The sequence below is a fragment of the Cheilinus undulatus genome, linkage group 17 (assembly GCF_018320785.1).
Source record: "Cheilinus undulatus linkage group 17, ASM1832078v1, whole genome shotgun sequence".
Taxonomy (NCBI): Eukaryota; Metazoa; Chordata; class Actinopteri; order Labriformes; family Labridae; genus Cheilinus; species Cheilinus undulatus.
The window spans coordinates 15,330,300-15,353,833 of NC_054881.1; the positions used below are offsets into that span (position 1 = coordinate 15,330,300).

At 39.3% G+C, this 23,534-nt stretch overlaps 1 protein-coding gene across 2 annotated transcripts in view; it reads right to left on the reverse strand.

The window, feature by feature from the left end:
* The window catches only part of dym (dymeclin), a 103,159-nt gene that overhangs the window by 54,596 nt on the left and 25,029 nt on the right, over positions 1 to 23,534 (reverse strand). For both annotated transcript variants that reach the window (XM_041810924.1, XM_041810925.1), the window contains 6 exons: positions 11,137 to 11,322; positions 10,833 to 11,011; positions 6,455 to 6,580; positions 6,235 to 6,348; positions 6,051 to 6,145; positions 600 to 699 (listed from right to left, as the gene is read on the reverse strand). In XM_041810924.1, the coding sequence (XP_041666858.1) occupies positions 600 to 699; positions 6,051 to 6,145; positions 6,235 to 6,348; positions 6,455 to 6,580; positions 10,833 to 11,011; positions 11,137 to 11,322 (800 nt within the window). The remainder of the gene's footprint in view (positions 1 to 599; positions 700 to 6,050; positions 6,146 to 6,234; positions 6,349 to 6,454; positions 6,581 to 10,832; positions 11,012 to 11,136; positions 11,323 to 23,534) is intronic.

Sequence of the window (23,534 nt, forward strand, 5' to 3'; positions counted from 1 at the left end):
AAAAGTAAATAGCCATGGTTCACGGTTCAAAAGTTATTTATCTTTTAATAACCTGTGTCACTTTGTTGACACAACAAAGCTGAGCTAAGAAAGTTAAAGCTCCTGTACATTACATTTGGTTTGTGTGGATTTTGGTGCCCCTTGTGGACAAAGCAGTAACTTTGGTCTCTTTGCATGTGTGTTTTTTTTTTTAATCAGTTTTTCAAACAATCAAATGTATCAGTCTTAGAAAATCTATATCATGTTATGGTAAAACTAGACTGTTAATGAGTTCAACACCTACCCCCCAGCAGCAGTTTCAGGCATTAAAAGTAACAATTTAGCATTGTCAGCCTTGTTAATAATGGTTTTATTAGCTTATGTTGGTCATAAAGCTGCATCACCATTAAAGCAGCATGTTTCATAACCATGGACAAACTCCTCACTGGAGCTTTAATGCGAATTCATGTGTTTCTCACTAACTTAACTGGCGCAAACGCCTCACTCACATATCTGTATCTCATCCAAGTAGACATAATTTGGCAAACACGGCTGCTTATAATGATAATAAACTGTGTTCAGACAGACAGACAGAAAGGGAGGGGGGGAGAGTCACTCACATAGTCAGGCAGGGCCGTGTTGTCTCCTTGTCGGCCTCTCAGAGACTGTGTTGCCTGTTCCAAAACCTTGTTGTGCTTTTTGGAAAGCAAAGCAAATAAACTGCAAGAGAAACACAGAGAGCAAGAGGGGGGAGAAATTAGCTAAGAGCCATAAAGACGGATGAATGACACATTCCTAAAGACCAAAGAAAGACAAACTGAGCATACTGCAAATTTTGGCCAGTGCTGAGGGTTTGCTAAAGGGAATTTATTCAGCTTAAATGATGAGAAAGGCGTCCTTAAAGATAGATTATTAATACATGCTGGCCTGTTTTGCTTTCTAAATGAGGCATTTAAAATAATTAATTATAATTAGCCGAAAAAGCAGAATAGTTATGAAATTGGCAGGAGAAAGTTTAAGAAATGATGTGTCAAAATTTCAAAATTATTCTTAATTAACTCAATTTTAAACAAGAACCCTTCCTCTATTTTCTTTCATGACCCTTTTTGCTCCCACAGCATTCCAGAAATTTCCAACATGTATGCTTCTAGTGTTGTTCAGTGTGCCATTTGACCTGCTGGTTAGCTGACTGGCTTCACCCTTAATGTATGTGTATATGTTTGTGTGTACGGTTGTCTGGCTGCAGTTGCATGATTGCATGTGATGGCTGGCCACAGACATACATCAAGAGTCCTAGAGTATGCTTGGGCGACCTTGAGTAGCTATAGGGTGGGTCGATACTGACAGACCATATACAGTATAGTCAGTGCTGGCGTCACAGTGAACTGATTCGCTCAGCAGGCCTGACCACGCAGCAGGGAAAACCCTTTAATATTTTCTTTGTTTGACTTTGACTTGGAGAAATGGCTGTACTGAGAACAATGCCATGCCATTTGGGTTGTTTTTTAATCTTGAAAACTATAAAAATCTTAAAATAACATAAATTAAATAATTATATAACTCATAATACACAATAGATTCCCTTTATTTCTTTTATTTTGTCTTCTTTTGAGGCTTTATTTCTTATGATGTTTGTTATATCAGTGACCTTCTTTCTAATTACAACTTTTTGATTGTCTTCTAAGCCCCCCTAAAGGTGTTGAATGTTTAATGTGTGCTTCAATCAAGGGAAAAAAAATTAGCAGAATAAATTAGCGTCAATGACAGCAAAGGGCTAGGGAAAGTCAGAAGGACAAACAGAGCCAGACTAAGCCCCTTAGAGCTACACCTGTCCATCTGTCAGCGACTCAAAACACATGCACACAAAGTCTCTCAGCATCGGTTATCCGAGCTAATTGACCCAGTGATAGCTGAACAGTGCAGCCATGAGGAGGTCCTCTTGTTATCAACAGGCCTAATGTCAGAGGCCACATTAGACATGACATCTTAATGGGACCTGTTGTCGAATCTAGTCCAGTTTTTGAGTTAAGAGACCACCAGAGAAGTTCCACCTGGGATGACTGGGAACAAAAAGGCAGTATGTGACTCAATGTTCTGTCACATCATTCAGTTATGTCAAGGTAGTGATGGACACGGCTGAGGAAGCAGCGACACATAAGGATTTCCACTCCGCTGTATTAATCCCAAAATCAGTTATGAGGCCGATGTAACGACAGACAGGGCCTAACCCACCCTAAACATGTAAAGGTGCTCTGTCTCTGCCAGCTCAAAGGATTCTCTATACACCTGGACACACACAGAGCATGGATGTATGCTATTCTTTAGAATCTCTACCGAGACATCATCTATAGGTTTGTATGGACACTCACTGACCACCTCATTAGGTATATCTATTCAACTGATCATCAGTGCAAATACCAGCAACCAATGCATTCAGGTATGTAGACATAATCAAGACTATTTGCTGAAGTTCAAACCGAGCATCAGGATGGGAAAGAAAGGCAGTTTTTTTTTTTTGTTTTTTTTTAAGATTTATTTTTTGGCATTTTTGTGCTTTTATTAGATAGAGGAAGACAGTGGATAGAATCGGAAACAGGGTCAAGAGTAGGGGAAAGACATGCGGCAAAGGGCCTCAGGCCAGATTCGAACCTGGGCCACCCACGTACATGGGGAGCGCCTTTAACCACCAGGCCACCTGCTCCCTGGGAAAGAAAGTCAATTTAAGTGACTTTGAACGTGCCATGGTTGTTGAACAGGTGTACCTAATGAAGTGGTCGGTGCATGTATGTTTGCACATTTACTATAAAGCCTCTGAGCATTTTCCCTGGTTATGACAGACAATGAAATTAATGCCGAATCCACAATATGGTTGAAAAAGAAAAATCAAGACCATCAACAAAATCTATAATTTCTATTGAGTTATTTTGTAATACTTTATTCTAGTGGACCCTAATTGCATAGTAGTTTTATATTAATGTGTTATTATCTAGTAATTTCTCATTACTAAGGTGGTAGTTTCTATGTTATAAGCTAGCATTTTGCTAGGTAATGACACTAAAATATGGTTACAGTAAGGAAGTATTTACCTAGTAGTAATATATAATAATTATAAAGTAATTCCTTGTAACATTGTGGCAATTCTCTGGTATCAGGCGTGTTTTAGCCTGACCCTAAACCCCTAACCCGAACTATACCCTAACCCTAACCCCTAAACCTAACCCCCTAACCCTAACCCTAAAAATTAATTGAAAATTGTCCAGGAAGGACTCCCTTTAATTCAGAGGGCCAAAATGAAGAAATTACCTGGGAAATATAAAGCAGCTTGTATAGAAAATTATCATTTATACAAAATTATAGGAGAAATACCACCTTATTACCTGAGAATTGCCACAGTATTATGAGGAATTACTTGATGATCAATACATTATCACTTGGTAGCCACTTCCCTTTTTTTTCAACTCGTCAATTAAATATAGCTAAGATTTGCATTTGCAGCAGGTGTAGGATGAAGAGCGTCACTGCATGATGTACAAACATTCATTTGTTGCCTGTTTTATTGGTCCTCTTGTTTGTTTCTTATCTAGTCTTTTATGGGAAATTCCCCTGATATAAGAGAATAAAGATTTAGACTAAATGGGCCTTGGTAGTCTGTATGGACTTGAATTGGAAACCAGATGGTTGCTGGATCAAGTCTTAGCTGCATCAAGTCTGTTAGGAAATAAACAGGCCAGTGTAATGGTTTTGAACTTGCAGTTTTTGCAACTTTTTTGCAAAAATTCTCAAGTTCTACCTTCTGAAATGTATTTTCCATTGAAAATGTTTCTGTTAGACTGTGGTCAGACCAAACAAGATATTGTATGATGTCATTGTGTGCTCTGGAAACAGTGCTGTCTGTCAAGCCTGCCCACATCACAATAATCATTGAATGAATGGGAATGTGAGGGTTTGGAGTGGCAAGAGAGCCTCTTGAAGTTGAACACAGACAAAAGATGGACAAACAATGCAGCAGAAAGAAGACTGAAATAGAGAGAGGAAATAATAAGTAAAGATGTGCATAGTGGTGGTGAGGCCTGTAAATAAACAGCACCAACTGTGATTCTCTGTGAGAGTCAATTAAAGGAGCACAGTTCAGCTCTGCCTGGCAGACAGTTGGAAATTCCTGGCAGGAACTTCCCATCATCTCAGCCAGTCAGCCAGTTCAGCCCAGCCTGGGCCATCACACTCATCATCATTATCATTATCGTCAGACGTGGAGTCAGTTGCTCTACATCTCCACCCCGACAGACGTGTTCGCACTCACAGACAGTGTTCCTCTCTGACTCAAAACAGCAGAGAGTCACAGATACTGAGGGAGACACAGGCGGGAGATAAGAGGAGCCTCTAGTGCACGTGTTCGCGGAAGGAAACATTTCTTCCTGTGTGGTTGGAGTCGGCAAACAGACCTGAATGACTTGTTGTTGTGTGTATGTGTGAGTCTGTGAGTGTGTGGTTTGGACCTTGTCCTCTCAAGTCTTCCGTCTCTTGCGGGCTAAACTGTTTCCCTCACTTACCTCACGTTACATAATGTTTGTTCCTACTACAGGCAAAACACTATGTTAATGTTTCAGCTCTTAGTCTCCCTGTAGCAGATACTATCATGTGACTACAACAATTAATTCTGTGTGCTGATTCAATGTGAATCACAAAAATGAATCAGTGTGGAGTAAGTCCTTCCACTCTTTTGTTTGGGCTCTTTCTGGCTGTTTTTTTCCCTGTTGTTTTTGTTGTCTACCACAGATAGGGATTGTGTTTAGGCCTGGTGCAACAGGACAGTTATATAGAGATTTTATGCATGCATGAAATGAAAACACATAGATACTTGTGTTGACACTGCAGCAAAAAGTAATTAGCATGCAGTATCTTGAGTTGTATCAACTTCCAATAATTGAAGAGCCTAAATCGCATGAATACTATTAAGACCATATGTGGATTCTTAGATTCTTGTCCCCTACTGGAAGGATAAGCGCTCAGGGAGGAAATCCCTAAACCTAGTTAAGCCCTTAATACTGGCCCCTACAAGTCAGCCGTGCAGTCCAAATCGCAGCAAAAAGCCAGAACTTAACCAGCGCTGTCAAACGGGAACCTCCTTCCTCCTTCTAGTGTTTCGTTCAGTTAGTCCCACAACACTTCAGGAGGGTTGAACAGTGAGCTCCGGCATCCCAGAGCCACCACCCTCCATGATAGCTCTCATTGCCTACTGTGAATGCCTGGGTGTTGGCATAGTGGGCAATGACAGCTGGCTAGGGATGGGAATCCTAAATTTTACTGATATTAGTTTCCTTACTGACTCTTTCTATCAGAACTGCTATCAATACTTTCTATTGTTTAATGGAAAGACAAAATGACAACACATTTTGACATGAGTAGTATAAGCTCAGTAGAGCCTGAGTTAAAAAAGTTCATAAAGTCCCAGTGTATGACATGTAACCTTTCTTTTTTACTATTTTTGATCTTTTTAAATGATGATTAGGCAAGTGCTAAACAAGTTGTTGATAGGAAAGATGGATAATAGAGGAAGCTACCAATGGTGTCATCACATCGACAAGAAATCTGAGGAAAAAAAAATCAGAAATTGTCCTGCCAAACCTCAAACAAAATTTATGCATGAAATCTGAGTGAGCTCATGTGTGAAAAAAGGGAAAATCCTCCAGTAGTGAGCAGGTAGGGCTAGTAACATTTACATAATGCAACCAGAGAGCTATTGGAGTAATCACTGTACATGTAGTAATGCTGCTTCCTTGTCTTTCCATTCTACCAGTGGTACTCTGAAGACATCCTACTACATCTCACATCGATTCAAGTGCTGGATTCTGTCCTTTTTGTACCATATCCTGCCTTCTGAGACAGCGTGAGTCTCTGGCGGTGACATGCAGACATGAAGATGCAAGTCAGGAAGTTTCAGAGGCAGCCTGGCCTAAATTTTTCCAGAAGCTTTTCAGAGTTAAATTGGGAAAAAGGGCCTTTCTCTTCTCCATATTCTGCCTTTGAATTTATACACTCATATGTTCTGTGTTTTTGTGAAGTGTCCTCACCTGATGATGCGCTGTGCAGCATACTGGTGAAGACAACGAAACTGAGCAGACATGTTGGCGAGTGCAGCTAGACAGTTGGTGTGGAGGTACTTATCCTAGAGGAGATTCACATAAAAAGATATGTTACCTGATGTAGGGGTGAACTAGTAAATCACACTGGGTGTGTTAACGTGTTCAGACTTACCCTTGTCCGCGTCATGTTGAACTGGATGGTGCGGATGACCACCAGGATGAGCAAACTGCCGAGTGAGATCTCTGTCAGCGACCTCTCTGTGTACCACGAGATGTTTTTCAACACCTGAAATGAAACATTCTTGTTTAAGCATCGAGAATAATGTGCCATAATTCAGCAGCAGCAAGAAAAAGAAAGAAGGAAGCCCAGGGTATTAAGAATGCCTACTCACCACCTCGTGGATGGAGCGATTGAAGGAGTCATCCTCAGTGAGGATGAGGAGAATAATGAGTGCCATGTAGACATGATGAGAGTTTCTGTCCTCCACATGATAAAGGATCTCGAGGATGGGCAGCACCTGAGAGGGAGAGTGGAAGAGTTCAGGATGAGCATGTGCAGAAATGACATGAATTAGACCCTTTTTATGAGATATCTGACATGGCAATGTTCCACCACTGAGTGTATGAATTTGTCTAAAGTATTAGCAGTATTCATGACTGTTAATAGTTACACAGATGACACCCTAAGTGTAGAATAATGTCTTACTATGACTGATTTGGCTGTAGAGTCCATTTCAGACGGTAAGATGTAAAGAAAATTTTATCTGTGAGCCATCTTATAAAATCCTATTATTCCTCATGCTACATATCGTCCTGTCACCATAGCAGTGATTTCAGCTGTGGTGTAAACTAAGCACCAATTAAAGAAACAATAAACAGGAAAAACAACATGAAGTTGCTAGCTGACACAACTGAACTTTACATAATCATGGCTGCCTCGTTCTATTTAGAGACAGATGTTGCATCCAAATGCATGGTGAGCAGATGGCAAACGTGATCAACTAATGACAACACTATGCAAAACATTTAATTCCAGGACTCGTACTGTCAGAGCAGAGGCAGTTAGTGTGGTGAGCGATGAACACGCAGAGTTGCAGTGTTAGCTCATTACGCCGCTGTGCCACGGTGCTTTATTACTCTGCAGACGGAGTAGCTAGGCTCATTAGTAGCCTCCTTACATACTAAGCTCAATCCAGATCTGCTAATGATGGTGTTTTATTACAGCGCCTATAAATAGGGAATACCACGGAAAGGTCATTCTGATAGCAGACATTATGGGATTTAATTGACCTGCAGTTGGAAAAAGTGATTCTAAATTAAAGTCACTTCTTGCATATGTTCGCCACCTTGCAGAGACTTTTAGCAATTTCCTAAGATTTATTTTGAACTTTTATGCCTTCATTTAGGTGGTACAGGAGATAGGGTTGAAAATTGTTCGATTGGCTATGGCCTCCATACATGGGGCATGACCCAACCAGTAGGTCACCAGCTCCCCCAAATGTGTAAGAATGTGCAGATACTAGACTGGCCTATATGCAGTGCAGACCAAGGACATAACAGTTTCGGATTTTTCATTATTATCATACTCTTAATTCAGTACTTTTACTTTAGGTTTTCAATTTATGTTTAGTTTCATATTCAACTTTACTGCTTGTTTGTTAGTTTAGTTTTTAATCTGCAAAATGCTTTGTTTTAGTCAGGGGTGGAAAGTAACTAATTACTTTAACTCAAATTACTGTAACTGTTGGAGAAGATACAGTATGGCATGACGGACAGCCTCAACAAATGTTTTCAATATTTGGCAGCCACTTTTGGATCATCTTGGTCAATATAGCAGAGTCCCTGGACAGTAACAAATTTTATAGTTTACCACTTGCCTTTTTCTTCTTGAGATGTACAATACTGTGCTAGTGATGCAGTTTGGTTAAATGTCTCACTATGCAAGCCCTTTTTTGTTTTGTTGTTGTTTGTCTTTTTTAAATTTATTTTCTCATTCTGTATAAAAATCTAAAATTCTCAATAAAAATATTAAAGAAATTAATTACTGTACTGTACTGAGTAGTTTTTGTGGATACTCTTTTCTGAGGGCATTTTAAAAAGTAGAAGTACTTGAACTTCTACTAAAGTAAGTTTGAACCAAAGTAACTATACTTTTACTTGATTACCATACTCTTGTACTTTTTCCAACTCTGTTGACAACACAGCAAAAACTGTAGTGTTGATATCTCAGGATTAAACATTTCTAAGTTGACTTTCACTCCTAAAGTGTAATTTTAACTTTATTCTAAGTGAAGTGGTCTTCAGTGTTGAAGTTAATCAATTCACTCTGTAATGAGTCTACTGATCTAAGCTCCATTCACTGTGATTTCAAATCTGGGGTGATGTTGGGGCGGAGTTCCCATCATGCCCTTGGGCAGAGTGCTTTATTTATGTTGATGTGAGACACATTTGCACCATGAGTGAAGTTGTCCACTGTATTAGAGTTCCTCTCTGTGGACGCATAGCGCATCTTCTTCATCAGTATGCAATGCTTCGCTATGAGGTTGACTCTTTGCTTTGTTCATTCCAGAGGAGACCCACCTTACCACAGATTTTCAGAGTAACTGCAGCTCTGTCATATTGTACAATATATAGCACTTTCAGAAGTGCAGTTTAACCTTATGTAGTGTGGACTAATACAGACAGTTTAAACTGTTAAATCTAACTTCATATGAGTTTAATTAACACTGTCAATTTTTCTGTGTATTTGACTTAATCACAGCGGTGTGACTGTGCGTGGACAACATGGTTGGAGATCTACTCTCTTGGTTTTCGTGCCGATAAGGAAAGATCATACTATACTATACAACTAAGTTTTTAAAATAAACTTTAAATTAAATACTCTTTTCTTCTTCTTGAGTAGATTTACAGACAAATAAATTTTACTTCTACTTAAGTATATTTTACCCAGAGTAACTGTACTTTTACTTGAGTGCAATGGTCGTGTACTTCTTCCACCTCAATATGGGATACCTGTCAGGGGCAAGACCCATAAGGGCTCTTCACTTTTCATTTAATTTATTTAATTTTGATGTTTGTATACAACTCAAGGCCTAAAATTACCATTGTGTGAACTCTTCTTCAATCAAATCAGGTGATTTTACATTTTCCAGGCTTGGGTGTACATGTCAGTGAGTCAGCTGCTGTCAAAGACTAAAACTATGTATATATTGTGCCTAAATTTATTTTATTTTAGTAAGTTTTGCAAGCAAATATTTAGTGTTCAGTTAGTAAGCTTAGTTTTTCATTTAATTTCAGTTAACTAAAAGTGTCTTTACATTCAAGTTGTAGTTATGTAGTTTTAGTTAACTATAATGACCTTGGTGCAGACCTATCTCCTACTGAAAATATATGGCAAATCATGAAGTCCAAAATAGGACAAAATCAACATGAGTATACATCAACCAAAACTGTTAAAGAATTCCACTGTCATTTCCTAAAGCATTTGTTCCCAACCTGGTGTCCAGAACCCCGCAGGGGGGGCGCCAAAGATCTTAGCAGGGGCGAGCGGCTTTGTCTGCTCTGAGGCTGCCAAAATAGGATTTGCAAATATTGACTAAAACCATGATAAAGCAGTTATTAAGTAGTTTATACAAAGGTCTTTTGATGACAAAATCAAGCCTAGGCCTTCTTTAGGATTTTATCAGTGAAACAATTAAAATCTATGTTGATTTTTTGCAGCAGTGTGTCATGGTTTCTTCTCTCTTGGGTCCTGGGGGGAGGGCTCCGCTTTTCTTAGGTACATGTAGTGAGGCTCCAAGGAAAAATGGTTGGGAAAGACTGGCTTAAAGAACTAGCGTCTTCCATCCATTTTTAGAAGAAAAAGTAATGTAACATAGCAGAAAAGGCTGCTGTCCCAACTTTTTTGGAACAGTTAAAGAAGTCAAATCAGCATGTGTGTATATATTCGAAAACCAATAAACTTTATGAACATTATTGTATTCTTATTCCATTTAATATTAGGTGAAAAGTATTCGACAATACCTTTATTCTGTTTTGATTTACATTTAACACTGCCCAAACTTTAATTGACTTGTGGTCTGTGTAACTATACTACCACAAGACAAAATAATATTAAATATATTCATATAGAAAAATAAGGAAGGTCCACAAACAAAGTGGGAATAAATCGTACTGTCAGTCCAGTATCGTGACATGTATCAGATCATGAGTTGAGTTTATTGTTCACTCCCCTGCAATTAATTTAGAAATCTTAACCAAAGATATTTTTAGGTCAAACAAAGCCTCAACAGATAAAAGACTGATTTTTACTTTGTTTCCAGTAAGCTATTTTTCATTAAACCATGCTAAAAAGCTCCATTGTGACAGTCTACCGTGTTCATATGTGATGCCATCTGACATGCAGAGCTACAGACTCATTTTCATTCACTAACTGCCTTGGTACATTCATTCTGCCATACAGGATAACTGGCACCGTCCCACATGGACAGAATAGCACCAGCTGCCACTGCATGCATCCTCGCTGATTACTGAGCCGTAGCATTGGTTGTAGATGAAAGGATTTCATGGCCGTGCCCATGTGTGCAGGGAGGGACTGCATAATGTGTTTTGTTAGGGATTACTCAATCACGCTTTGATTCATTTTTAACAGCATTCTTTGCTTTTTTTTCCTTGTCAAAAAACCTCATGAAAAGTGTCAGATCGAGACAGGAATAAGGGACGAGCATGCATTTGTGTCCCGCGCTCTCTTTTCATCTTGGTCCCACCCACCAGATTGTCCATGTCCGTCCTGGAGAGCATATACGTCCTCATGTTGGCGTTCTGATGGAGGAGGGTGTACAGTAGTAGTGTTGCCTGATCGGAGCGCTGCTGCTCACACAGCGCCGTGTACAGGCTGTTGAAATTGATCTGGAAAGTGTGAGGCTGCTCCACAGGAAGCGACGATGTGTCTGCATGGATGGAGGAGAAAAAGATCCAGATTAGTGTTTTATTTAAATTCTTGATTACCTTCTGCTTCGTGACAATCAAATCAGTGAAACAGCACAGATTTGCATACATACATACTGAAAAATACCTTGTGTGTTTCTAAAACAAGTGATAGCCTGGCGGTAGGGGTTAGGCCAGTCAGGTCCATCTGTCAGATTGGCGAGGACCAGCAGTAACAGAAGGCTCTGATTGGACAAAGGTAACGGGTTGTGTTCCTGGTCTACCCCAGCTTTGCTGCCAGCTCCTCCCAATGTGAAGACGCTCCACAGCCCACCTGGAGACAGACAGATGCACAGTTAGTACGCAGACATAAACCGATCAATACATACACATTTAGGAGTATAATTCCAAGAGTTCTGCAATTGTTTGTTGTAAATTTCAAAGAGTTTCACATGTATATGTTCAAACTGTAAAACCCAACCATCTGTGTCTCAAATGCAAAAGTATGGAGTAATTTTGTGGCATTTTTAGTAGCATTGAAGCCAAAAGAGTTGGGGCATCCATTAAAATGTAAATTTGCGATTCTCATAAAACCACTTTTTTTCACTATAGAACATAAACAACATATCAGATGTTGAAACTGAGACATTTTATAATAGCATGAAAAATATAAGCTCATTTTGAATTTGATGGCTGCAACCCATCTCAAAAAAGTATGGACAGGGACGTATTTAGCACCATGTAGCATCCCATTTTTTAATTTCTGGGAGAAGAATGTTGCCCCATTCTTGTCTGATGTCTGATTCTAGTACCGTGCTCAACAGCTCAGGGTCTTTTTTGGCAGATTTTTTTTAATCTTTGTGAAAGACCTGGACTGCATGCAGGCCAGTTCAGAATACAGACTCTTCTACTGTGAAGCTATGCTGTTGTGATGGATGTGGTCTGTAGTTTAGCATTGTCTTGTCAAAATAAGCAAGGCTTTCCCTGACATAGAAAATGTGTGGGTGGGAGCATATGTTGCTCTATAACCTCTATATACTTTTCAGCCTTTATGGTTCCTTTCCAGATGTGTAAGCTGCCAATGCCATAGGCATTAATGCAACCCCATATCATTATGAACTGTGTACTGATGACAAGCTGGATGGTCCCTCTCCTCTGTAGGACACAACATCTGTGGTTTCCAAAAAGAATGTCAAATTTTGATTCATCTGACCACAGAACAGTTTTCCATTTGGCTCAGTCCATTTTAAATGAGCCTTGTTCCAGAGAAAACAGCAGCATTTATGGATTGTGTTCACATATAGCTTCTTCTTTGCATGATACAGCATTAGCTTGCATTTCTAGATGGCTAACTGAGTTGGCAGACAGTGATTTCTGGAAGTGTTCCTGAGCAGTGTTTTCCAGTACAGTATCTTACCTGTTTTTAATGCAGTTTTGCCTAAGGTGGAGGTACATTGCAAGTCTTTGCAATCTTAGGGTGTTGCATGTTTTTCAACTTATTTCTATTTTTTTTTAAATCAATTTAACCAGGAAAGTCTCACTGAGATAAAGAATCTCATTACAAGAGTATCTTGGCTAAGACAGGCAGCAGCACATTTGACAGAGTTGCAGGCATGACACATGACAAATAGCAGTTACAAAAACAGATCAAACTATTCTAAGTCACAGAGCACAAAGTCCTCCATCAAAAACATCTTCAACCTGATGCATCTCTCAACACCTTCAATCTGCTTTTGAAAAGATTCAAAGAGACCAGCTTCCCCAGACACAAAGTTACCTGTAGTACTTGTAGTGAAGTAGTCACCTTTAAGTCAGCAAATTTTGGATGATCTCATAGTTTTAAAGACACATAACCAACAAACTGCAAAGTGATTCGCTAAAATACACCTGTGGAAGGCAAATGCCATAAAATACACTTTAGTTTTCTCCTCTTCTGCCTCTACATGGAAAACTTGACAGATGATAAAGGCGAACAGTAGGACAGACAATGGCTGATGACCTGAGTGAGGGTAGTGACAAAGAGGCAGACTAAAGAAGTATTTGAGATGATGAGGACATCAATGAATTTGACAACTACCTAGATTCTGACTTGACTGGAAACATGCCAGCCAAGGTTCAAAACATGAGGGAAATGTCTGAAGAGGAGGATGTTGAGGACTTTGATTTCACTGATTGATGACATTAAAAATGTTATGATCTTTAGGGCAAATGCAGTTATTTACAGTTAAAGCCAAGGGTTTAAGCTTTCAAATGTTTCTTATTTTGTGTTTCAATCTGTTAAATAGTCTTAGAAAAAAACATTTTAGTCAATGTTAAAATTATGTGCAGTTCTTCAAAACCCTCAGGTTTTGGAGGTTTTTGAAGACTTAGATTTCAAAAGATGTTCTTTAGGCTGCTGTTTCTTAAAGGCTTCAAATGCAATGTGTGGGATTAGTGTATTTATTCACTATATTCACCTCTCATCAGACAACATCTCTAAACTTATAAATGTTTTTTCCGTTCTCTTGCCAATCAATTTCAGTTCACAGTATCCTCATTCATGTCATAAGCATCACTGTGAGGAGTCATGAGGTAGTTATGCAATAAGCCAAACTGGCAGACATGTCTGTCAAGAGTGCAGTATTTTTCAATATAATATCTGTATTTGACAGCAGCAATTTTGATAATTGAATCACATGAGACAGGACACAGTAAATTGCTGTATCAATATTTTATAGTAATAACTAAAAACAGAGGAATGTTATTTACTAAGAGTTGTATTTGATTACAGTTAGTCAGGGCACAGTAATACGAGACAATCTGTACTGTGTCCAAGCATGCTTAAACTCCAAAGCCCAGTTTGTTTGACCAGCTTGAGTGCACTGCTCAGCATGCACTGAGGTACGGGACACTTTCTTGGCCTGAAACAGACTGTAAAGGTGTCTTTAGGCATGCAACAATTGCACACACTCGCACGAGCTGTGCAGTGTGGGCTTGATGTACAATGATGTATAACTGATACAACTGCTCCTCCTGACAGTTATTTTAAACAAAAGTGGAGTGTTTTACAGCCATATCTGACCCAAATAACTCAAAATAAGCCACAGAGTACAGGTACTGTCACTGGCAATTGAGTTACTGGCAATTTAACTGGACTGTCTTTGTCCCACTATAGGCTGTTTGCAATCATGTGATCTCAAAGGGCTGATGGAGGGCAGGAAGTAAGGGACAGCCATTAGAAATAAATGAGAATGGAGCAAAGTTATTACTTAACCGTTTGAAATGGACCTCTACGCTGCAATTATCATCAGAAAATTTCAACAAACACTCCCTACACTTTACAAAAGTGATTTTTTTTTTTTTTCCACAGTTGAACCAATTTTCCTGGTGTGGAGGCAATCAATATTGCAAATTACTCAGTCCTGTAGACCTCCTAGCATCCAGCCTCATCATCTAGCCAGATGGAGGGAGACAAGAGTTGTACTCAGCCAAGAGGCTATCTGAGCTTCCTTAACATATAAAAAAAACTCCTTTTTTGGGGCATTTTTGTGCTTTTATTAGATAGAGGAGTGGATAGAGTTGGAAACAGGGATGAAAGCCGGAGAGAGACATATGGGAAGAGCCCTCAGGCAAGATTCAGGCCAGATTGAGCCACAGTAGCTAGCTCCCCCTTGAGTGCCAGTTTTCTTTCCTTCATCCTTTGCAGGTACTTAATCCACATGTAAAAAGCCAAACTGGTACCAAATTAAGGGCTGTTTGGGAGCTGAACAAGCAGTTCTACTGAGCTGAGCCAGATGATCTGGAACTCTAAAAAGAGACGAATTTCTCGTCACAACAAACCAAGCTGGAGGTTTGTTAAGATGGACCTCAGCCAAGGAAACATGGGTAAGATCAGAATTTGATGTGCTAAACCATGGAAAAACTGTACTGAACCAAACTGGACCACTTTGTGGAAACAGAACTTACATGAGTGGCTAAATTCCTGCCTTGCTGCTGTTTCTTTGTGACTTTTTACTAAACTTTTTAAATTCTTTGCCTGAATATTTCACTACTTTTGGGACACAAACGTGACTTAAAAATGAAGAATGTTATTATTTTCAATTCTTGAATGCTTGGCATAGTTGTAAACAGCTCAAAACATGGTCTTCTTGGTAGAGTTTCTTTATATAGAATCAAACGGGCAATTTAACTGGACTACTGTTCTTGTCCCACAGTTAAAGAACATATTTAGTGACAACAGAATTTCCACCTACACTATGATGAATGGCAGTATACCCTCTTTCAGCTAGTTGCTATGGACTTTCTTCCTCTTGACTGTGCAAACAAATTAGCAATCTATAAAATGCATATATGTTGAACGATGAATATTGAGAAATTTTTTACATTTTTTAGACTCTTCAAAGTTTTACTTTTGGCACAAACTGAATGCACCCTAGCTCTCTATCTTGCTAAATAGACTTAAGCTTGTATAGCGCTTTTCTAGTCATCTGTCAGAGTCTCATAGGGCTTTTTCACCACAGGTCACACCTACCCATTAACTCCAAATTCACACACTAATAGTAGAGGTCCTATGGAGCATTGGCAATCAGTATTAACTAATCTCATTCATACTTATTCATATACATTTACACATTGGGAGAAAATTAGGGTTAAATGTCTTGTCCAAGAACCCACTAACATGTGACTACAGGGGCTGTGGATGGGGCCCGTGACTTTCAGATTGAAGGACGACCAATTCTACTTACTGGACCACAGTTGCCTCTTCTGGTGATATATCTGAAGGCAGACAACAACTGCTATGATAAGCAGTTACTCACATTTACATCCAGGTCAAAGTACTGCATGGAAACAGTAGAGCACATACAGAATGCCTAGTCAAGTTTGGGTCCAATTGAGGCGTTTAAATGAAAGAGAAAATAATGTTTAGAACAGTCTTAAGGTTTTGATTTAGTATAATTTCTGTCTGGTTAACATGTTGGTATGCAATTTAAAAGTCCAGTTTTAATGAGCCTTACACAATAATTCAAGTTATCTAACTGCATCTGAAAGTGCTTCTCTGCTCTCTGAAGTCAGGCAAAGTTATGTGGATGAGAGGTATTTTGGCTGAACTGCCGATGCCATAGACGGCAAAGTTTCAGCGCTGCAGCTTAACACTGAGCTTAAACTCAACATAATGCTCCTCATAAGCAGTAGGCAGCTGGATCATGATTATGTGTAGCTTGTTTAAGTACAAATAAATACTGAAAGTCCATTTTCTATGACACACTTTTCTTGTTCTTTACATTTCACCAGAAGAGTTTCAAAAGTGTCTCTCTTACTTAGCACAACAGATTGGCAATCTGCACACGTCGCTGTTATGAAAAGCAGTTTGCTCGTGCACGTCAGGCCCTAATTATTCTCACAACTTGCCGCTCGTTCAGCCTCGTAGGTGATTTATGAGAGGACTGAATGCAAAAGAGAAGTCAGACTGATGTAATCAAGGCCGAAACAGGCACAACAGAGCCACGCACTGCGGTTTGCAGCACCTGAAATTTGAAACAACATAGACGGCGCCACAGAACAAAGAGAAACTCGCCACTAGTGGAGAGGGGTTCCTTTTACTTGTTGGTGGTGGTGGTGGGGGGGCTGAAACTTCTGGTGAAGTGCTGGAGCTTTCAGGCGTCACAGGAAGCATGAGAAGCTTGAGCACCAAGATACACAGAAGAGTCTCTGGCTCCTGAGCGTCTGGCCACACTGAATGCTGAGGGGCAGTGTGAGAGTGAAGCCAGTCCTCAGTGATAGAGCTGAAGAGAAGCCAAGTGCATTTGTCGCCATCTAGTGGAGGAGACTCAAGAGGAGAACAGCTCTGTGACAGGATTTAGACGCTCTCGTCTTGATGTGAGAGTCACCAAGTCATCCTGATTCATCCAGCTATGACACCATCTGTTTACTCAGTTACAGAGCCAAATAACTGAAGCAAATAAGGAGAAATGTGCCCCGGACCTTTTATTATAAACATTGATATCCTGCTTGATAATCAACAGGAACATCTTAACCCAGAAACCATTCGATGTTTGGAACAATTAGGCTTTTTTCCATTCTTGTTTTGACCAAAAGTTTGTTTTGAGCAGCCTGTGACTGTTTAAAAAGGTTAGTAACATCCTTGGTTTGCCTCAAACTTCACTAAAAGCTAGTAAAAAGCTAGTCCAACATTAAGACTGATGTTTTGTGTACGAATGTGGATGCAATCCTGTCAGGGAGGGGACTGATTTTGTTTAAACTTGAGCAAAGGACATCAACAAACTGCATCCACAACAAGAAATCCCCAAGAGAGAAATGACATCATTTGTACTGGTCAGTCTGTCTCTATCTTTCTAAACATGATACCCAGAAAGAAGAGAGTGTGAGGGAAAGCAAGATCTAGAGAGAGAAAAGAAAGACGGCCAAGTTGTGACGGAGCCCTGTTCATCTCATCACTGGCACCACAGTGACTGGCCCGGCAGTGTCAGAGAACCCGGCCTGGCAGCCACATTTCCTGCTCCCTCTCTCTCTCTCTCACACAGTCACTGAGCTCTATTTTACCTTAGTGGGTGCTGTTTGTTATCCGTCTGGCTTGGTTCCCCCTGCCTGTCTCCCTGCCCACCACATAAACCCAATAATGCTACGCTGCTCGGGCTGCTCCGGCTCTGGCCAGCCGCCCAATGGAAAAAGAGGAGGAGGAGGCCGTGAAGAGAAGGAAAGGGAAGCAAGGGGAAAGTGAGGAAAAAGAGAAAGGTCAGACACGGACACAGAGCCTGGCATGCTGAAAGAAGAATCTGGGCTCCAGGATTCAGGGACAGCGAGGGCATCAACACCACTTCTCTCATAAAGTTTTACTTTACTTCAGTGCATGCTTATACCCACGACAAGCTAAAACCTAAAACATTATCCATGACCTTAAATGCCCTACAAATGTTCTCATGATATTTGGTTACTGTGCATGCTAATCAGAATGAACTAAAGGAAGCAAAAAAAAAAAAAAAAAAACCCTCAAAGTGAGGGACAGCTATCTCTCCCTCTTTTGGACTGAAGGAGGTCAAGTATCTTGGGGTTTTGTTCACGAATGAGGAATAAAAAAGATTGTGACTGAAAGGCGGCATTGTGCAGCATCAGCAGTAGAGGTTAGATTTACTGTCCGAGCCCAAGACTAGCCCAATATGGCCCGCAGCCTGGAGTCAAGTCGGGCCAGGATCCCGGCCCCATCCCTCGGGCCCAGGCCAGGTCAGGCTTGAGAGGAGTCAATGAAGTCCTGTCAGACATAGCAGCATAATTACATTTATCCTAGATTTTTGTCTATTTTTCTTGTAATAACTTCAGAACAATTTCCCTCTGTGATGACCAAATGAATAAATTATGACTAGAGAAGTTCTGCCAAGCCCTGTTCATGCTTCTCGAATTAGGAAGTCTTTTCAATGAAAACTACACTCCAAACACTTTATTTACTAAACATTATATCCCTGTTTTCTTTCCATGTTTTTGATATAATGATGGAAAAAGGCTGTTAAAAAGTGGCACTGCCAGCTTGCTCCACTAAGTGATTACACAGTGAACTAGTGCAGTTGGTGCTTGTGAAGGACAGGAAGAGTGGTGCACAACTATTCTCAGGTAGGAATGCACAATATTGGATTTTTGTGATTTCTGATATGCTGATATTTACAGAATTATTTTAGCCGATATTGATACTTATATTTAATTGTTGTTCAGACCTAAAACTTCAGCCCTTTGAACACACTTTAAGGTTTGAGGATGAACAAAGAAACAAACTTTAGTCCTTACAAAACACTTCAAAGTTTAAAGAATTAGGACATCGGTCTGCTGGTCCAACATAATTTGCACCAATTTATAAGTGAATATCCCCAAAATTTACAGCCAACATATCCTGATAGTCCCTGTCAAAATATCAGATGTAAATATCGGCAGACATTTTGACATCTGCCGATAACAGTATTTGCCTTTTTAAGCTATTATCTGCTGATATAGATATCAGGCCGTGCATCCCTAATGCACAAGAGGAGGAAAAAAGAAACAAATATTTCAGTTGGTTATCTGTTGTTAAGCCCCTCGAGTAATTTTTTGTTTTTAATATTCAAAAATGTGTAGGAAAATGCCTACATGCTGTCTAAATTGGACAAATACATCAGCAATGTTTCAGACTGGATGAATGGAGGCTAAAACACCATCAGACTATGATACAGTACGGAAAACTGGCCGAACAAGTTCTGCATCTAGAAATGTGATTTTAAAAGTTTGATTAAGCTTTGGGCACAGACCCAATGGCTTCAAAGTCATTGAAGCCATTGAAGCTGACCTTGTACAAAAGCAAGCTCTTTGACACAATAATAATCACAGTATTTACTAATTTCAATCTTAATTACTTGCACAGATAAAATCATAATTAAGGAATGTGCAACAGTTCTTCTCTGAAGCTACTGAATGTTAAAGTAGTTACATTTACTTTTTCCAAGATATTTTCACAAAAATATCAGCGCTTTGTTTACTTTACTGAATGGGAATTTGAAAGGCTTCATTAGACAGTGTTTGGGGGAAAGGAGCCAATATAATTTCAGAGGAAGCGTGGCTTCATATTTGGGAAAAAAAAAAAAAAAACACTGTCAATTTCCATAAAGTCTTCCTCCAATTGGAAAAATCTAATATGGTTTATTCCAAATGAGAAATCCAAGTTAAGTGGTTTTCAGTTCTCCTGCTGAAGAGAGTGCAGAGTGGTTTCTACAGACCATGTTTGTGTGTTTTGCTCTTGTCCATATCTTAAACCGTTCTGAAAGAAGTGAGGCAGTTAATTGCAGAGACAAGCTCCAAAGGAAACCCTAAACTGTGAAACTCTTCATAAACATTACATACTCTGTGTTATAGAGAAAATGACTTTCAGGTTGTCGTTTAAAAAGGGGGAGGGAGATGAAAACAGGAAAAATTCTATCATTACAGAGACTTTTAATATCTAGTTCTGAATGTCAGGCTGTATAGGTATGCATTGTGCACTTTCCCTGTGCCTACACTATATTGCTGGTTTTTAAATAGTTTATATTCTAATTTCCAGCATTCACGTACACAATGCTAATTTATAACAAAAAAACAAAACAAAATATATATGAAAAATACTCCTTACATTTTTATGAAGAGGCTCATTATTTTCACTTGGGTATATTTGTGGGGACCACTGACTAATTTCAACCTTAATGGATGGAGGAATATCACATACAGTCTGGGACAAAGGTATTGGCATCCCTGGAATTCTTCAAGAAAATACACCATTTCTCACAGAAAAAGTTGCAATTACAAATGTTTTGGTATACACATGTTAATTTCCTTTATGTGCATTGGAACAACACAAAAAAGCAAAAGAAAAAAGGCAAAATTGACATAATTTTACACAAAAATCAAAAAATGGGCCAGACAAAATTACTGGCACCCCTGTGTTATGAAGTGGCTGTGGAATGTTAATGCATCTTAGTGCCAACAGAGGGCACCAGGGTAATATACAAAGTGTGGGTGATTATGTGGCACAACTGAGAAAGCTGGTGCAGGACAGTAACTTTGGTGATTTGTTAACAATGATGTTGAGAGATTGTTTCATTTGTGGCATAAATAACAACAGGATGCAGCAGAGGCTGCTGTTGGAGGACGGTCTGACTTTTAAAAAAGCACAGAAGCTAGCAAAAGCAATGGAGGCGACAAACATGTCATTATGGATTTAATAGGCATTAAAGAACCTGGTAAATGAAACAGAGTGGCTGGGCTGGTGAACAAGGTCAGAGACACATGACGAAAAACCCCAGCCAGACAGTAGAAAATGCTACAGATGCGGTGGAGAAAACCACCTGCCCAAAGACTGCAGGTTTGCCAATTAAAAATGTCACAACAGTGGAAAGTGGGATACATAGAGAGCCTGCAGAAACAAAATGGGGGTAAAAAAAAAAACTGTGTTAATTTTGTTAACTAAAACTATGACTAAAAATGTTTGTCGACAGCCTTCTTTCCATGAGAGAGACTAGACTACGACTAGCCAAAAATAGATTTTTGATGACTAGAACTGACAAAAAGTAAGTTTTGTTTTTGTCAAGGTGACTTAAAGAACACTAAAATTTAATGTAGTTTTCTTCAGACATTCAAAATCCATGCTATTTCTCCACTGTGAGTAAATCTGACAAAAAAATGCAGCTGTATCTCTTCTACCTCTCAACTGTAGAAAGCAGGGGCCCCAAGTTTGGCAGGGTGCATAGTAAACACTACCATGGATGGTACCAGATTCAGGCAAGAGAATAAATGCTTGGAATAAAAAAATAAAGACTGGAATATGAGGACTTATTATGGGCTTAAACTAAAATGTTTTTGAGTTTCCATCGACTACAATAAGACTAAAACTATAAAGGGTAGAAATCACTAAAATGTGACTAAAACTAAAAGGCATTTAATTTGTAAACAAGATGGAGACTAAAATTAAAAATAGATGTCAAAATCAACACTGGTAAAGAAAATACTACACAGTTTAAGGGGGAGAAAAAGAAGTTAGAGAAGAGAGCTAAAAGAAAAATGGAGAACTACTGGCAATAATGCATAAAACTATTGCCAACTAAATAAATTAAAACAAAATACATTTTCATATCTGCTGATACCGATACGCCCATAATATGGTGCATCCCTAAACACAACCAAGGTCTTCCTGCTGGTATGGTAAGTGGTGATCAGACAAAATACCTTTGAAGGGTGGTTCTCACTTGACAACACAAGTGATGTCATGGCTCTTGCTGCCCATCATTCAAGTTGGGGTTGCTTTTTTTAAATATGGCCTTCAAAATAATAAATAAATCCACTATAAATCTTTGAAATAACAAAATTTTGAACTCAACAGAGTTCAACTCAACAGCTTAGTATTTTCTCACAGAGCTGAGAGCAAAACACTTTGTTTCAGGCAGAGATATGAGCGCCTGGTGAACAGACACAGACACAATGTGCTACTTATTTATTTACTTGCATAACAGTGAATGAATTATGAGCTTCAGGGGCAATGCCTTGGCGGAGCACGCACATACACAAAAACAAACACACACAGACGCACAAGTATGCCAAACTTGTGATGATTATCCAAAAATGCACATGGGGAGACATGCTGCGCCGACAAACAAACAAACACACTATTCTGATAATCTCGCACAAATCAAAATACTGTATGTCCTCAAAGTACTTTTGCCCAGGCTCTGACCAAAACTCTTCTTACATAAACATCTGAAATATGAGAACATTCCACAGATGATGAATTAATTTGTCTCAAATTATTCAAAGCAACAGGAGCAAAGTTGTAAGTCTCTGGGGGGTAATTTTAAGGACTGCATAAGAATGATCTCTAGTATGTGATAGTGTAAGAAAGAGCATCACAATTAAGGGAAAATATATGTGCATCACCCACAGGAGATATTGGTCAATACAGCTCCTATCAAATGTTTTTGCACTTGACTTTTGTGTTAAGGATGTCTATAAAGTATCGAGTCTATGGAACCATTTGCCGACAGAGGAGACGAGAGAGGAGTAACGATGAGACGAGGGGAGTAGAGATGACTAAAAAGTTCTGAGTTGGGAGTCTGAGTGATAATCCCCCCTGCAGACACTAGCTCAGACTCAGACAGCGCTGTGTTCATAAGCAAGAGAAGAAGAGACATCCTGTCCCCCCCAGACTTCAACATGGTGAAAGAAATCAAGCACTGCTTTACTTTGCCAAAGACCAGTGTTAGCTTCTGGGAAAACCCCGCCTGTATATTAATGCAAGCGTGTCAGCATGAGTTATTCAATCTACCATAAATGTGAAGTTTATTTACTTATTTAAAAAGTATGGTGGAACGAAATATGGATATGGCAAAATATAATCTCCTGAGATCTGTGTTGATATAGCCATCCAACAGGGTATTTTTACAGCGTTTCATGCTTCCATCTGCTGAGAAGATTTATGGAGATACTGATTTCCTTTTCCAACAAGACTTGGCACCTGCCAACAGTGTCAAAACTACCAAAAACTGATGTCTTCTTCGCTGGCCATGATATTACTGTGCCTGATTGGCCAGGCAACTCACCTGACTTGAACCCGTAGAGTAGCCTATCCCAAACTTGATGCTACAGCCTAAAGTGAAACCTGAAAATCTTCTGTGGCGCATCAAAGATATCAGACAACATGAGATTCAAAGTATTTACCTCCATATTTGTACACAATATAAAGAGAATTACTTTTAAGAGACATAAACATTAATAGAAAAGCCTTTTCAGAGTCACAAAGTACAATCAAGCCTCAAGAGTTTATCATTTTTTGAGTAGGCATCTGCAAATTCACTTCCATTTTCTTTTCTAATATTAATCTCTTTAAATGTACTCTGTGACCCTAAAATGCAACACTTGAAATTTAGCTCAGGTTCCTCCCATTTCTCTTGATCTTTCCTGAGATGTTTCTACAACTTGATTGGAGTCGACTTGTGTTAAATTAAACTGATTGGACATTATTTGGAAAGGCACACACCTCTCTATAGGAGGCCTCACAGCTGGCAATTA